Here is an 18,385-nt window from a genome sequence, read left to right on the forward strand (position 1 = left end):
AAAGTAAAAAAATAGCTAATTTTATTTTTAATGGAACATTTGGTTTCAGTAGCAGAGCCTATTTAAGTTTATATTAAATATTTGCTCCCCAACAGCAAACATGGTCCTGCAAAACACTCTCTTGGTATACAGGACTTATTTCACAATTTTCCCCTCCTTGGTTGACAACTGTGAAGTGGGGAACCGAATGCTGTCAAAGATAACTATGAATAATGCCTGAGGCGAACAAGTATCCATGCTGCAGTCTTCTCTTGCTTTGCCTTAATCCATTAACAGTAAAAACGAACCCACGGAACCATTTAGGGATGAGGGAGGGGTGGGGCCTTGCAGATACCTTCAGAGCCATTGCCTAAAAATGTTTCCCAAATCTAGTTGAAAAGCAAACTGCCTTCAGTAGCAAAGTATATGGAATCTGGATAAAAGCACCCTTGCTTTCTTATACCCCACGGTGAGGCCAACATTGATCTTAGGAGATAAAGTTGACCTAGAAAACACATTTGTAAGCATTTTCCTTCCTCTTCAATGACAATAAGAATGGACATGCTCTAACTGTAATTAAGATGGGCATAGAGGCCCAGGGGAATATATTCGGCTTCTAGCGCCACCTTGTGGTGGCAATCCAAATTCTGCGACCTTTCAAGGACCCAAGACTAAAAATGACAGTCTTCTTGAAGGGGAGTTTGGATTTAATAATTATGGGAGAGGTTATTTTCTTGGGAATACAAACTAATAGAAATAACTAGCACTTGACTGGCACTTTGTAGTAAACAAAGCACTCCCACGTGAATGATCCCATTCAGTCCTGGCAGCAGCCTCATGCTGTAGGTAGCATTAGAGACGTGAAGATTGAGGCTCACAGAAGTTGGCGGCTTGTATGGGGCAAATCCTGGACTTGAACCCAGATGTTCGTACTCCAAATCACATAATATAATTTTATTAATATTACTGTATGTAGTATACATCAAAAACTCCAAAGAAATACATAGTACTATATAGTATAGTATACAGTATACACTGTGTGGTGTAACATTTATCCTACATATACACATATACTACATATAATACATACTATATAGTATGTATGCTATACTATATAGCTCCATAGTACTTATGCTGTTTTCTATAGTACTGTTAACTGGGACTCACTACCTTTCTGGGGCTGTTTTCTATCTGCGAAAGACAAGGCAGTATTGGTTGACTCTTTGTAGTCTACGACTCAACAAATGCTGTTACAGAGTTTTGCTACTAAACCAACCATGGCATGCTTTCCTGGGTCCCCAGGCACCCAACCTGTAGGAGACCCTGCTCTTCTGCTGTCTTAACCTGCGGTGCAATAACGGAGGTATGCCTAGGGAGAATGAACACAAGGACGCTGAGACAGTGAGACTGAAGCCATATTTTTATTATGCTCAGCTTTTTTTTAAAATTTCTTTTGAGTTTCTTAACCCCATTCACTGGCTCATAGCTAAAACCCTGATGGACTATGTCACCTCATTCAATTAACTAGAAATATATTTTACAAGCAATATATATTCTAAAGTGGGGTCACTGAGGTTATCTTGCTCAGTGTCAGAGGTGGGCATGTCATTAGGCCAGCTTTAAATATTCCAAGTGAAAACTTATGCAGCCTTTCCTTTATGGCATAGGAATTTGGAGCCCTAATTGCTCTTGAGGATGGTGACAACTCCAAGGCTTTTTGGAGGAAACCGTTGGCCTAACTGACAGGTGTCCTCTCAGCCAACTACTGGCCAAGGGTGAGGGTCCTCGTCAGCCTGTTCAGCCTTCTTTAAAGTCCACTCCTGTCTCTCGGGCACGTGGGCTGCCCTGGATCAGCGCCCTCCAGGAGGTGCACTTTTCAGGACAGTTATCCCTCCTTTATGAATGAGGAATCTGGGGTTCACACAGGGTAAGTGATGAGGTCACAATTCCAAATGATTTCTGATAACACACGCCCATGCTTAGCCTTCTACACCACATTGCTCCCCACTTTCTACTGTAAATATCCTGTTTTTATCCAGCTCAGCCACTAAAATCCAAGTGACACTGGTCAGACCTAATGGAGGAAACAGGTAAAAGGACTTCTACAGAGGGCATCAGGCAGCGTGCTGGGGCTGAAGCTGGGTGTGGGATTCATTTGGTGGAGGGGACTTAGAGGAAAGAGCTCTAGACTGCAAGTGGGGAGCCTGGGGCTGGTCCTGGCTCTCCCCTAACACACTGCTCTGGGGCAGGGCTTGACCCTTGCTCTATAAGGCCCGTGAGCCTCCCTATAGGTCCATCTTCTTATACAAGTTGATTTCAAAGGAAAAAAACACTGCAAAGGACAAACTGTATACTACGCCTCATCAGGTTTGCTCTCACCTAGCATAACCATCCTTCAGCCTTCAAAAGGGGACAGAATATATAAAGCAAAAGACCAGCAAGAGCTAGGGCTTCCTCTTGCTTCCCCCACCCCACAGGCCCCTCCCAAGAAGTTGAGGACAGACGGCAGTTAGGACACCCAGCAAGCACGCTGTCTCAGCCCCACTGCCTGCCCTCTTCTCTCCAGGAGCCAGGAGGATTTATTCTAACTCTACAGAACAGCTATGACTATTATCCCACCCCCTCCCCACTGGGACTCCTCCTCTTCAGATGTGGGTGGGGTTGAAGGGCCGGCCCTAGCTTGCTACATGTATGGTCCATAGTCAATGTGCTCCAGACAAATGTTCTCACAGACAGCTTCCTGCAAAAAGGGACATACAAAGGCTTATGGGATCGGGCTGGCCCCGTGGCTTAGCGGTTAAGTGCGTGTGCTCTGCTGCTAGCAGCCCGGGTTTGGATCCCGGGCGCACACCGACGCACCACTTCTCCGGCCATGCTGAGGCCGCGTCCCACATACAGCAACTAGAAGGATGTGCAACTATGGCATACAACTATCTACTGGGGCTTTGGGAGAAAAAATAAATAAAAAAAAATAATAATAAAAAAAAAACAAAGGCTTATGGGATCAACTTTTGCTAACAGGCCAAAAGAACTCTGATTTTGTTTCATCAAGTCAAGTCATTATATGGAATGCCTGTGAAACGGGTCAGTAGACCAATCGAAAGACTTTCCCATATTCCACCTCCACACTAGCTACATAATTTTGGCCATGCCAGTCATTTACCTCCCAGCCACTGCTTCCTCATTTCCCAGTAGAGAGTTGGGACAGTCCATCCGCTGTATTCCTGGAGAAACTGCATTGGGCAGATGGGGAGGATAGGTGGTGGCCTGCCCCCACTCCCTAGGGCAGTGTGGCCAGGGACCAGCCCAATTATAGAGGGTCTCAAGAATTAGGCAGGGAGCCACGGTGGGTTCTTGAGACAAAGCTAAAGTGGTATTTGTGGAACACTGGTCTTGAAAGGGTACATAAATGAACTGAAGTGGAGAAAAACGGGCAAAAACGAGCCACTGGAAAAAGAGGAGAACAACCCTTCAGGCTAAAAATACATATAGATGTGTTATTTTAGTCTATTTGGCCTCATTTTTCTAAGAATTGTCTGACATGCTGTCTGGAGACACACTTAGAGACTCGAGTAATGACAAGGATCTCCTTAAGTGCTACAGAGTCCTTAAGCTTTCCTTCATGGAATTTTCCAGTTGGACAACATGGCTAAATTACGTTATACCATAAAATTTTCCTTACTTTTCAGGCCTTGCAATTTGCATTTCTATAACACACACACACACACGCTACTTTTTAATACAAAAATTATATATATTCATTTTAAAAAGCTAAAATATAAAAATATATAAAATAAAGAGTGACTTTAAGCTTTCTTCTTCAAGGAGAGGCACAAACGTCAACCTGGGAACGGTCAGGACTCGTGACCCAGGCCCACGGTCACAGGAAGTGGGTTCTTTGGAGACTTTCGGAATTTGCTCTGAAGGAAAACTCGCGGCACACACAGGCCTTCTTTTTTATTCACCGTCTCACGGAACACATACTCGCTCACCACTTCTTCATAACCTGAGTCCACAAAGAGCTGAGCCAGGAATTCTACAAGACAAGCAGATCAACAGTGCTCACGGTCTGGACACCATGACATCTGCTTTGCAGTGGGAAGGAGAGGGTCTGAGACAGATTTTTTTTTAATGTAATGAAAACTTCAGTGCTAAAATTTAAAGAAGGTTTTGTTTTGGAAAGTAACATACTCCTACTTCTCATCGTCTTACACCCAAATAGAAACCCCCAACTAAACAATTTAATCAGAAAAGTTTCAAGACATTTGCAGTATGCCCACCCTGCCCTGTCATGAGGCCCCAAATACAAAAGTCTGAGTAAAAAGAAACAAAATTCCAAACTGGCTATATTCATGCAGAGTCTGCATGGTTCAACTTGTTTACACCAAGTGCCTCGTGTATCTTAACATGAAGGAGGAAAATCTGTGACCAGAGTGGGAGAAAAAAAATCACCTGATGGTGGTATGCCCTAAGGAAAATTTAACCCAAATAATACATCACTGCACGTTAAATGAAACAAACAGAATAAATGGTTATGTAGCAAAAATACAGACTCTTACTAAGAGCGTTACTCCAAGGAATGTGCTCCAAAGTACTTTGCAGATATTAGTGCATCTTATCAATTATCTACAATTGGTTTAATCAGAGTACATGAATGAGAAACATTAAAACAAATTTTTAATTTTCACCTGACACTTTCATGATTTTGCAATTTTAATGGTAATCACACATTTTTAGTTTCATTTTAGAATCCAAAAGAATATTTCAAGAAATACAAATGTTTGTAAAAAAAACAGAACTTAAGGGGGCTTGCCCAGTGGCACAGTGGTTAAGTTCGTGCACTCCGCTTCAGCAGCCCGGGGTTTGCAGGTTCAGATCCTGGGCGCAGACCTATGCACTGCTTATCAAGCCACGCTGTGGCAGGCATCCCACATATAAAGTAGAGGAAGACAGGCATGGATGTTAGCCCAGGGCCAATCTTCCTCAGCAAAAAAGAGGAGGATTGGCAACAGATGTTAGCTCAGGGCTAATCTTACTCAAAAAAAAAAACAAAAAAACAAAACAGAGCTTAAGAAAGTAATTATCTTACTGTCCAGACTATTAGGTAGGGTTAAAACTAATATTCAAAATACCTAAGACTGAAATAATGTTCAGTGTTTGGATGTTTTTCTTACCAAAAATGACTTTTTAAAGACCCCTCTATAGCAAATTGGTGTATTTAAAAACAGATACAATTACTTTTATAGAAGTTTAGAAGTAAAGAAAAAGTTTCTTGCCTTTGTGACCTGGGAAAGGAATCTCAAGCATTCTACTGTCTAATTTGCTTTAGTTTTGACTGAACAAAGTGAAGACTCCGAGTTGCCCTCTCCCTCTTCCAGCATAGTTCCTAGTAGGGCATCCACGTGGCATGTCAGAGCCTGTCCATTAACCAGGCTCACTAAGTAGACACTGTTACCAGAGGAGGCTTGTGAGCTCACCATGGCCAGGGGCTGTGTCTGTGTCGTCCCAAGTGCTGGATAAGTGGTGTGCCTCGGGGAGCCTGTTCCGGGGTCTTGTGCATGTGAGCTAAGACAGCGCCCCTTCACCTCCAACCAGCATTACAATGATAATGCAATCAAGTAAACAGAAACAAAGACTAGATTCCATTAATCTTACCATCAGTAAAAAAATACGATCTGGTTCCGTCTTGTCTAACATAAAAGTTTTCTCCAAGTTTGCTGCCGGCTTTAAACCTAAGCATGGCATGATCATATAGCCCATAGTCACGAAACAAGACACTTCTGCCTGGTTTTAACACCTACAAAACAAAAGCAGGCTGCACATAACTCTGGGGAACCCAGTCAAATAAAGCTTACCATAAAATCAAATCTGATTAATTTAGGGATTAAAATAACTTATATTTGTGATAATTATGAAAGGGGCCAGACTGAAATACACACAATACAAAGGAAAAAGGGCTTGCTAATCAAAGGGATAGTCAGTCAGACTTGGCAGGGCCCCATATGTTGGAGGGATACTTCTTGAGCACTTATGAAGAGCACTCTGGAAGGTCCAGTGTCATACAATTAAAATGTTAAAGACATTAAATGAAACAGTCTTATCCTCATGAAAGCACACTCTCCCAACATTTTATTAGCCATCTCCTAGTACATGACCCTGTAGTCAGACTGTATCTTTAAAAAACTACGATGTCATCTTGGGTTTTTCCTGATTCCGGCTGGCTTTCCTCACTCTGAGCCTCAGCTCTGGTTTCGCTGTGCTACAATTACGTACACCTTGCCCACCACGCTAACAACTGATATATGCCTAGCACTCTACAGCTTACCAGACATTTTCTCATTGGATCTTCATCCAGTTCTGGGAGTAAGGAAGGAGCATGACTGTATCCTCATGTGAGATGAGGAAACTGACACTAGGAGAGGTGAGTGATTTGCTCACAATCACACATCAGCTACTAAGTGGGTGAGCCAGGACTCACACTTGGGTCAAAAGGGATCCTAACTGTAGAATCAGAGGAATTGTTAGTCCTTGGGGGGGGGGGGGGGGGGGTCACTGCAATTCCATTCACACTTTGGACAAGATGAAAGAGGCTACGAGGGGAGGGGTAACCGAGTATTCTTCCCACACTGTGCTGCAGTCCTTGACAGGACGAGCGGATGGACCCTCAGGCCCGCGCAGAAGTGTAGGGAAGGAGATCAGCATCAGGCTCAGGCGGGAAGGCCTCACTAAAGCCTTTGAGAGACAGGGGTCACAGAGCAGATGTCTCAAAACTTGGAAGGTAAGACCAGCAAGGTGTGGGTATAACTGCCCCCATCTTACAAAGCCAACAGCCATATGCTTTTCAGAATGAAAAGAAAGTAGTGTACACTGACACTTGCTTTTTATGTGAAAATTCTTTCAAACTGTGTAATACTACCAAATAAGTGGACTTTGAATGGACTTCAAAGGAGGCACTAATTTTATTAAATCTTATTCTGACCTATCACATCAACAAGATGATTTTTGAGACATATGACATATACTACGTATTATAACAGATTTCTTATGTATTTTGATATATTTCCTCTTCTTGAATAGAATACGAAAGACTGTCCATAATACATTCAAGAGTGCTAGCAGATTTTCTCATTTAGTAAATTCTTATCAACACTAGCACGCTTTTTAAATATTGCCAGTAAAGAGTCCCCTGGATAAAAAACATTCTTTTTTTTTTTTTTTGTGAGGAAGATCGGCCCTGAGCTAACATCTGCCAATCCTCCTCTTTTTGATGAGGAAGACTGGCCCTGGGCTAACATGCGTGCCCATCTTCCTCCACTTTATATGGGACGCCACCACAGCATGGCTTGACAAGCAGTGCGTCGGTGCGCGCCCGGGATCCGAACCGGCGGACCCCGGGCCGCCGCAGCGGAGCGCGCGCACTTAACCGCTTGCACCACCAGGCCACCCCAAAAACATTCTTATCTTCGTCAGAAATACTGAGTTTTAAAATGTGAATAACTGAGAAGGGAAAATTCTGAAAACTTTAGTTCATATGAGAAAGACTTATTCTTCATTTCAGAAGGAAGAAAAGGCTCCATGGAACAGTGGAAAGAACGCTCACTCAGGAATTTGGCAATCTTGATTCATATCCCAGTTCTTCCACTAACTAGTTGAGAGCAAGTGATTTCATCCCTCTGAATGTGTTTCCTCGTCTGTAAAATAGTAATTACGATACTAATGCCTCCTTTGATCATGGCACTGTGTAGTTAAGGAAGCACTCCTCAATGTTATGTTCTGTCATTCTCCCAATTAACACCAAGAAGCGAGTAGGTCAGGTCTATTATACACCTTTTCAGTAAATAAGGCTCAGAGCAAAAGTGACATGCCTGAGGTTTCAGGGTAGACCAAAATCCAGGTCTTCCGATGACAAATTTGGTCTTTTTTTACTTCACCATTCTACTTCAAAAATGAGGGAATTCAACTTTAAGGTTGTCTTTCAGTTTAAAATTATGTGGTTTTTCAACTTCTCTGGTGTTAACATCCTGGAGTAATTAGATCTACCTTACAACAGCTTATTACTGTACTTGCTCATGCAAGGCTTCAGAGCTGCCCAAAGAATGTCTCACTGTCAGAGGCTGAGAGATTGCTTCTCTTTCTGGTAATTTCCTGTTGAAGCACATGATTTCAGATTAATGAACTAGTCACTATGTATGATGGCAGAGAGAAGGTAATCACACTGCTGCTATAAACTCATTCCAGATCAGCTGAAAAAAGCTTTAATAGAAATCTATTAAAAACAGTAAAGGGTAAAAACAGGAGGACTACTGAAACGGAATTGGTTACTAAAGAAAGGTTACAACAGGGGCCAGGTATGGACTGGGACAGCTCAAGTCAAATTTTTTTTTTCTTTTTTTTTGCTGAGTAAGATTCACCCTGAGCTAACATCTGTTGCCCATCTTCCCCTTTTTTCGCTTGACGAAGATTAGCCCTGAGCTAACATCTGTGCCAATCTTCCTCTATTTTGTATGTGGGTCGCTGACACAGCATGGCTGACAAGTGGTGTTGGTCCACGCCTGGGACCTGAACCCGAGAACCCTGACTGCTGAAGCAGAGCGTGCCGAACTTAACCACTATGCCACAGGGCTGGCCCACTTTTTTTTTTTTAATATAACATTTCATACCTACTAAGATATAGATAACATGTTGTATGTTTCCATTAAATAAAAAATAGGCATATCCTCATCAATACTTGGCTTTGTCAGACTTCTTAATTTTGTTTATCTAATGATGTCTCATTACGTTTCATTTTACATCTCCTGCATTATTGAGGTTATCTTTTTTATATGTTAACTCACCATTTGTGTGTTCTCTTCTACAAAATGACTATTTCTGTCTGTCCATTTTTCTATTAACTTGTTTGTCTTTCTTATTGATACCCAGGAATTCCTTATATGTTCTGGATACTAATCTTTCGTCAGGTGTATAGATTTTATTTTATTTTATTTTTTTTTTTAAGACTTTTTTTTTTTTTTAAAGATTTTATTTATTTATTTTTCCCCCAAAGCCCCAGTACATAGTTGTCTGTCATAGCTGCACATCCTTCTAGTTGCTGTATGTGGGATGCGGCCTCAGCATGGCTGGAGGAGTGGTGCCTCGGTGCGCACCCGGGATCCGAACCCGGGCCGCCGGCAGCGGAGAGCACGCACTTAACCGCTAAGCCACGGCGCCGGCCCAGGTGTATAGATTTTAAATCACTTTTCTCAACTTGTCTTTTTTATTCCTTTGTATTATATTGTCTTTTGAAGAAAATAAACTTCTAATTTTATTATAATCTTCTTTACACTTAGAATGCTTTGCGTCTTCTTTGAGAAAATTTTCCCCACTCTGAGGTCACAAAGATTTTCTTCTGAAAGGCTTAAACTTTTGTCTTTTCCATTTAAGTCTTTAATTCACCTGAGAATGATTTTTGTACAGGATGTGAAGTAGGAATACAATTTCATTTTTTCCCACGTGGACCACCACTGGTCCCAGCATCATTTATTGAGCAGTCGTCCTTTTCCTAGTGATCTTCAATGTCACCTCTATCATATATCAAATTTCCATGTATGCATGGATCTATTTTAAAGCTCTCTATCAAATTCCATTTGTCAATTTGTCTGTTCCTTTGCCAATACCGTTTTGTCTCAATTATTGTAGCTGCAACAAGGCTTTATATCTGGTTGGGTATAAATCTCCCCCTCTCCTTCTTCTTCAGGGGTGTTTTGACCCTTTCTTCTTTCATGTAAATTTAGAATCAGCTTGTCAATTTCCTCAAAAAAAAAAAGCCAACAAAAAACTCAAAAACAATCAAACAAAAAAATAAAATATATAACATCAAGTGGAAAAGTAACATTGCATATCACTTGCTACTCTTTTTTAAGTATACAGTTCTGTGGCATTTACATTCATCTTATACTTTTGCAATTCTTTCAATATTTTCTAATTAGGTAATAATTAGGTAATATTTTCTAATTAGGTAATAATATTACCTGCAAATAATGAGTTTTGTTTCTTTTTTATCCTTAAATCTTTTATTTTTCTTGTCTTTTTGAGCTGACTAGGACCTCCAGTATAATGCTGAATAGAAGCATTGATAGTGGGCACGCGCATCCCCATAAAGCTCCAGATAGCCCTTCTTCTGTCTCATGTCCTATTCCTCCCTAATTCCTGAAACCCTTCATAGTGAAATCAGTGGATCCACAACCTCTTCTGAATGTTCCCTTCACATTCTTGTGCTAACAGAAACGTGACTGTCCCCTGAGGACACTGTTTTCCCTGCAACCTCTCAAGTCATGGCTGTGTTTTCTCCCCTCGCCCTTGCACCACTGGGCTTGGAGACAGGGCTGGTGTCCTCTTTGCTTCTCACCGCTTTCTGTGCATTCTCCTTTCTCTGCCCTAACCCCCATAGCTCTAAATCTCTTGTCATCACATTATATCACCCACTACCCCTTATTGTTACTGTCATCTATTAGTCCCAGGGTCATTTCCCTCCATTTCATGATGAATGTATCTTCTAACTTACTCTCTTATTCTCAATACTACTCCATTCTTAATTCTGGTCAATTTCAATATACATGTGGATTATCTTTCCAAATATGCTTGGCCTTTTACTGATTTGAGCTTCTCTCTTCTAAAGATTTTGTTCTCCACCCTACTTTAACCACTCACTCCCATGGTAATGTCCTAACACCTTGTCAACACTAAAAAGTATAACCCCTCCATACTCTCAATGTCAGACAAGTCACTCTCTGACCACCCCTACCATCTTTTCAGCTCTCTTTCTAGTTTCCCTACTTAATAATGCTTCACCTTTACCTGGACCTTCAAATCAGGTGATCCTACCATCTTTTCCTTGATGTCCTCTCTTCCCTCTTTACCCAGCTTCAGTTCCAGGCCCATTTGTGGGTATATGCTGGGTTCTCATCTCCTCAGATACTAAAATACGGTATCAGGGAAAGGGGAGGTAAGGAGAAGAAACCTTACAAAACCTCACAGGCAGAGGGCTAAAACCAGTGTGGCAATATCTGATTTAAAAAAAACATTGTTTTAACTGAGAATAATTATTCCCTAACAGGTTTCCAGTGTCTTGAAATTACTACCTCGTTACTCTTTTAAAACAATTAAACCAGGGTTAAATTTTAACGTATAGTTCTAAATACAGAGAAGCTCTCTTACCTAACATTTATTTTTTCAACTTGCTGAAAGCTCTCCTCCCTTTGTAAAGCAGACTCACTGTAGCCCACGACTCACCCAACAGGTGAGGCTTACAGGCCGTCTGGAGCACACATCCTTGTGGTTAGTGTCCCCCAGGTGGGCTGCATGCCTACCATCGGCCACTGGTGTTTGTTCCCAAACTTGCTTATGCTAGTTATACTTAGATTTATAACTATACACTTGAGGGTATATAAATAATGCAATACCAATGTGAATAGAAAGCATTTTTATTTTCTATGAAAAGTAAGTGAATACTTTGGCAAGACTTGATAAAGAAGTACTGGACAAACTGCTATTTAACTAGGTGTGGGAGAACTGACTGTGACAGTCTGGGTACAAATATAAAAGAATCTGCCCTCAGATTACTTTCCAGCTGTTTTTAAGTTCTTGCTCCACTTTTAAAGAAACCAAAAACTCTATTATGTGTGTGCTTCATGTAAGAAAGATGATAAATGGCCCCATTCTCAAAGAAAGGGCCTTGGCCCTATAGCAAAAGAGTGATGAATGAATATTAATATATTTTAAGCTATAATAAAATGTTTTAGGTAAGAATGTACCACATTTTATGATTTCTTGATTTAGGTTATTTTTAAATTAATCAACCCTGTTACCAACTGTTTGCATATGCGAGAGATCTTATACCGCAGTTTACAAAGCACCCTCAAACATGATCTCATCCGCATGTCAGAATAACTCGGTGAGAGATGCACCCATTTTACAGACAAGGAAACAGGCTCTGGGATGAAAGATGAGGTGGTTTGTCCTGCGTCACTCAGGAAGCTTTACTTCCTGAGTGTTACAGCAGCCTCCCAGTGGCCATAGCAGTTTGGATTCTCCCCATTCTAATAACAATGATGGTAGTAACAACAACAATGGCTGACTTTTAAAGAGCACTTATCATGTTCTAGGCATTGTGCTAGGCACTTTATACATATCTCATACAATCTCCCCTAAATCCTAAGGTCTACTAGGAACTACTATCTCAACAATGCACAGGTCAGGAAACTGAGGCTCAGAGAGGGAGAGGAACTTGCCTCAGCGGGGAAGCCAGGTTTGACTCTAGGCACTCTGACTCTTGACCACTGAACCATACTTCCTCTCACAGTACAGCAGGACTCCACAGATCCCAGGTAACTGCAAAATCATCCTTGCTCCAAGACTAGCCAAGCTCTGCAGAGCACGAAGGCCATCAGACAAATCAGAGTTTAGGGTGGATGTTTCATGCAGGAGAACCCCTTTCTGCACACTGACTACACAGCCTACCTAGTAAGAGCTGGGAAACTGTGAATCTAGACAGCACATGAGCCTCAGAGGGAAGGTAAACAAAAAGATCAGGATGTCCAACCTTCAAGTGCAGGCTCCAAATCACTAACCTTGTAAATGTTTTGTAGGACAAGGTGCATCTTATCAGGGTGAACAGCAGAGAGCACAAATATCAACATGACAACATCCACAGACTCTGAGGGCACATGTTCCAGAAGGTCATCTTTAGTTAGATCACACTGGAATACCTTGCATCTTTCTGTGTCATATAAAGGATTTTGCTAGAGAGCGAAAAAATGAAAAAGAATTTTAACACAACATCCGCGTTGATACATATAGAAAAATACAGCATCAAAAGGAGATCCTATTTCCACTTGTGTACTTCTGCACAGAAATCAACGATCACTTTTTTACTGGATAAAACAGAGTAACGAACCATTTGCACATTAAAGCATGTAATATTCAATATTGCTACAAGGGGCAAGATTTCATTTTAACAAATCTTTTTTAACTGAGGGGAGAACACAGTCTATTACATATTCAAAATTGAACCTTTTAGAAGCATATATTTCCAGAGGGATGATAATCCAAAACTGGCCTCTGCTTCTTTAATTCTCCTTCGAATCATCCGCTACAAGCCTAAATCCTATGAGAAGTCCTTCCAACTCTCCTTACTGAGATGCTCCCACAGTTCTTATGGGTATATTTTCCCTTGATGCAGCAAGCTAAATAAACCTAACTTTGACTACAAGTGTGTTCCTGGTACATTTTGGTTGGCAGGTTTCAACACATGTATAAGAGTATTATGAAGAAAAATTTTAACTTTCTTTTAATGTAAATAAAGACTTGAATAAATAGACATACAAAGGTATAGGATGGGAAGATTCAATATAAAAAAGATGTCAATTCTACCTATAATTCCACTTATAAATCCAATGCAATCTCAACCGAATCCTAATAGATTTCTAGAAACTTAACAAGGTGAATCTAATTTATCTGGAAGTGAAAATCTTTAGAAATAGCAAAGTCAATTTTTAAAATGAAGAACAATGAAGAGGGAGGTACACTACTAGACATCAAAACATTACAAAATGTAGTACTAAAACAATGTGGTTTGAGAATGGGCACAAATAGATCACTGAGACAGAAAAGAGTCCCAAAACAGACCCACGTATATAGAGGAATTTAGTATTATATACGACAAAAGATAGGTGACAAAGATGGCAATTAGATAAAAAAGGGTAGATAATAAAGGTGACAATTATCAGGGAGGAAAAATGAATTTCTCATTCAATTTATTGTGTTGGAACAACTAGCTATCCAGGTGAAAGGACAACTGGATATCCAGATGAATGAAAAGACGTCCAGTTTCAGCTCAGAGACGTAAAGAGGTGGAAAACTGTAGCTCCCACCCTTACAAGAAAAAACAAGACAGCAAGAAAAAAGCTGGACAGACGGCAAGGTAATGACTTTTTTGTGAACCCATCAAAGAACAGAGATCAAAGAACAACCAGTCATCCCAAAATCTGGAGAGAAACAGATGCCTTCAGGGAGAGACAGGATCCAAGCATGTGCTTACCTGAGGCAGAAGCCTCCAGATTGGAAAGATAAAACTAGAAATGTGAGAAATTCCTGGAAACTGCGTGTGGATGTTACTGCGTACAGCATGAAGCTTCCAGGGGCTGAAGCCATAGGGACGTTTCCACCCGTTTGCAGGTGTTTTCACCAGGGACATCACCAGGTTCTCACAGAGAGGACGCTCCTCTTTCTCATGCCAGGCTTTCTCATCTCCTTTCGGGAAGACAGGTTTAATGGCAGGGTAAAGGTCATCTGAGGCCTGCAGCCTTAGGGCACTGGTATTCCACCAGTGCCGCTGGGGGAAGGGAACTACTCTGCCCAGACCTAGTCTTAATCTGCAGGGACAATGGCCTCAAGACCACTGAGGACACTGGTGGATACCTCCTACAGCTGGGGGAGGGAGGATGAGAAAAGCTCTATTCCTGGAGAGGCAGAAACACTTGTGAGGGCCACACCCCTGAGACACAGCCCCCCATGCAGTTCAAAAACAGAATCAGAACATTAGAGAACACTTTCCTCTCCCACACCCTAGGCACAAGTCTCTAGTAACAGAATAGCGGATTGCAGCTGAGAGAGCTGCAAACACTCTTCATGTGGAACAGCACAAAGGGAAGGCCGAAAACCAAGAGGAGACACAGAAACAAAGTCACCGAGTTTGAAGTCTCTGGTGCCCACAGCAACAACAAACCTCACAGGTAACTATAGCAACAACAGACTTCAAAAACAGCCCAACTCCTGACCAGATTATTACAACCTTATTACCTCAATATCCACAGCCCTATATAACATATCTGGCTTTCAACAAAAAAGTACAAGACATACCAAAGGCAAGAAAAAACAGAGTCTGAAGAGAAAAGGCAACAGTCAGAACCAGACTCAAATACGACACAGATGTCCAAACCAAAAGCAGGGTCATTTAAAATGACTGTGATTAATATGTTGAAGGCTCTAATAGAAAAGGGAGACAACATGCAAGATCAGATAGGTGGTTTCAGCAGAGAGAGAGAAACTACAAACAGAATCAACCGGAAATGCTAAAAACCAAAAACATAGTAACAGAGATGAAGAATGCTTTTGACAGGCTCATCAACAGGAATGCCTACTGTCTGAGATGGGATCAGTGAACTTGACAGTAGGACAACAGAAATTATACAAACTGAACATGCAAAGAGAAAAAAAGTTAGAAAACAGAAACCAAAACCCAGCATCCAAGAGCTGTGGGACAATAGCAAATGGTATAACATACACATAATTGGAATCCCAGAAGGAGAAAGGAGAACAAGAGCTGAAGAAATATTTGAAGAAATAATGACGAAAACTTTTCCAGATTAATTAAAAAAAAAACCAAATTATAAAAAAAAAATAGGTGACTATTGAACTTCTAAACAAGACATAAAGCCTCAGCATCTCAAAAGGAATAGATAGACAAATGAGACATAATCAAATCCTGTCATACAACAATACCATAAAACAACGCTGAATAAACTGGAAGAAACATTTGCAACAAATATAACAGAATATGCAGAATATATCCTAAAAATTAGAAAAAAAATGACAGAAAAATGGACAACAGTTATGAACAGACAATTCCTACTATAATATAAGTTCCACATGAGTGGGAGTTTTTGTCTGTTTTATTCACTACTCAACCCCAGGGCTCAGAACAGTGACTGGCACATATTAGGCTCTTGATAAATATACGTGGAATAAAGGAACTCACAAGCGGAAGAAAAACCAATGCTCATTTACATATTACAGTCTTCAACATCACTGGTTATAAGGAATAAACAAATTAAAATATGGAGACATTATTTTTTGTCCATAGGTTTGAGAGATATAAAAAAGACTGGTATCAAAACGTTGAGGGCATAGAAAAAAAGGTATCTTTATATAATTGATGAAATTACAAATTGGTATAACTTTCTGGAAGGAAACTTGACTATCTATTAAAATTTAAATGTGTATGCTCTTTCTCCAAAGAATTCTACTTCTTCTATTACTCGCCATACAGAAGTGTATACATATGTTTTGGGGAGCATGTGTATGATGCTAATTACACTAACCCTAATTGTAAGAGCAAAAAGTTAGCAATGATTTACACAAGTATCAACAGGGTAATTGTTAAAGTATGGTATATCCATTATATGGTGTACCACAGCAGGTAAATAAAATGTGGTAGACCTACATGTGCTAAGACGGAAAAACTCTGTGAGATATAATATAGAGTGAAGAAAGTTATAGTACAATGTGACACTACTACTAAAAAAAAAAGTCTAATGGATGTTAAAACTGCAAAAAGTTGATAGAAAACTAAATATTTGCACGTTGCCAAAGTGTCCCCCACATATTTGCTAATGGCAAAAGGGAAATATTTGTACAAGGAAGGAATTAGGTAGTTATTACCTTAACCCAGTGATCAAAATTAGCACCACTTACAGTAAGATCACCAGACATTATTGCCTCCTGACAGAATGTAATATGGAAGACACAACATCATTTATTAAAGTATTTTTGCCAAAAATATTTCAACTGATTTAAATCTAACTTCTACTTTTCAGGAAGTACAGAGGATAGAGGAACAAGTTAAACAACGATACAAAGAAACAATCAGACCAAATTGGAATGTGGGACCTCATTATAGAAGATGGCTTGCTCTCCAAAAACTCAAAGTCAGTGGGGGAAAGATCAAGGGGTAGGGAAGGAATGTTTTAGGCTGAGGAGATTTAAGGTACACAATGAAGTGTAAGATGTAGTCCTTGATTAAATACAGCTATAAAAGACACCTGGGACTACTTTGGGAAATCTGAATCTGGACTGGGTATTAATGACATTAGGGGATTAGAGTTACTTTGGTTAGATATGATAAGTGTATTGTGGTGATGTAGAAAAAGTTCTTATTTTTTTGAAGATGTATGCAGACATATTTAGGAGTGAAGCATCTTGACATCTGTAATTTAAAATAGTTCAGCAAAGAAACAAGTCTGTAGAACAAATGTGGCAAAATGCCGGCAATCATTAAATCTGGGTATAAGTGTATGGGTGTTGTTATGGTATTTCTTTCCACTTTCCTGAATAAAGCTGTATTTCTATATGTACTATACGTATGTAAACAGGAAAACTATATTCATGGTGATCATAGCTGGTTAGCTTCAGGGAGAGGACTGGAACTGGGCAAATGGGTAAAGAGAGCAGGTCAAACAAATCCAAGAAAATAGAAACATAACAGAAAACATGGATGGTGCACCCACCTTGACATATTCAACTGCTCTTGGAGAAAAATCACAGGCATAGGCAAAGATATTCGGATCTTCTTCCAAAAGTGGGAATAAACAGTTCCCAACCCCACAGCCAGCTTCAAGCATAGTCAATTTTTGATCTTCAAACTGAGGAAAGAGAATCCAAAGTTTCAGTATACTACATTTGCCTAAGGAAGAAATAAACCAAACTAAAAGGTTAAGAACATGAGAGACAAGGTCTCTGCCCTCAGGGAGCGGAGAGCAAACAACTGAACTACCAACCAAAAGTTTTTTTTTTTTTTTTTTTTAAAGATTTTATTTATTTTATTTTTTGCCCCCAAAGCCCCAGTAGATAGTTGTATGTCATAGCTGCACACCCTTCCAGTCGCTGTATGTGGGACTCGGCCCCAGGATGGACAGAGAAGTGGTGCCTCAATGCGCACCTGGGATCCGAATCCGGGCCGCCAGCATCGCAGCGCGCGCACTTAACCACCAAGCCACAGGGCCGGCCCTACCAACCAAAAGTTAATACTGATACTTCCTCCGTTGTCCAACATTCGGCAGTGTGGTATGGAGAAAACAGCATAACAGCTAACAGCACTGGCTCTGGGGCAAAACTGCCTTCACTCAAATCCCAACTCCCCCCCACGCACCACCCCTAACGCTGGACAAATCACTTAAACAGCTTTGCGCCTCAATTTCCTCTCAAGTGGGGATAATACCAATGCCTACTTCAGTGTTATTATAAGGCTTAAATTACAGAACACATGTAAAGTTCTAGAAAAGGGCCATGGTAAAGTGTTCCTCATCATCTTATTATTATGAATCTGAATCTGTCACTGAAGTCACTCAGTATGAATTACTATTTACAGCTTGCAGATTAGATTTTGAGAAGTTTTGTTTTTTGCTGGGAAAGATTCGCCCTGAACTAACATCTGTTGCCAATCTTCCTCTTTTTTTTTTTTCCCCTCCCCAAAGCCCCAGTACATAGTTGTATATTCTAATTGTAAATCCTTCTAGTTCTATTCTAGTTCTTCTATGTGAGCCGCTGCCACAGCATGGCTACTGACAGATGGGTGGTGTTAGGTCTGCGCTCT

At 40.6% G+C, this 18,385-nt stretch overlaps 1 protein-coding gene across 3 annotated transcripts in view; it reads right to left on the reverse strand.

The window, feature by feature from the left end:
• Nucleotides 1–18,385, reverse strand: part of METTL6 (methyltransferase 6, tRNA N3-cytidine) — a 19,927-nt gene continuing 1,542 nt past the window's right edge. For 2 of the 3 annotated variants that reach the window (XM_087430580.1, XM_004419387.3), the window contains 4 exons: nucleotides 17,301–17,435; nucleotides 12,585–12,755; nucleotides 5,635–5,776; nucleotides 1–4,015 (listed from right to left, as the gene is read on the reverse strand). In XM_087430580.1, the coding sequence (XP_087286706.1) occupies nucleotides 3,834–4,015; nucleotides 5,635–5,776; nucleotides 12,585–12,755; nucleotides 17,301–17,435 (630 nt within the window). In that variant the 3' untranslated portion in view covers nucleotides 1–3,833. The remainder of the gene's footprint in view (nucleotides 4,016–5,634; nucleotides 5,777–12,584; nucleotides 12,756–17,300; nucleotides 17,436–18,385) is intronic. The other variant, XM_087430581.1, reaches the window with a different exon arrangement.

The sequence above is a fragment of the Ceratotherium simum genome, chromosome 5, assembly GCF_057802395.1.
Source record: "Ceratotherium simum simum isolate JZ-2026a chromosome 5, ASM5780239v1, whole genome shotgun sequence".
Lineage (NCBI taxonomy): Eukaryota > Metazoa > Chordata > Mammalia > Perissodactyla > Rhinocerotidae > Ceratotherium > Ceratotherium simum.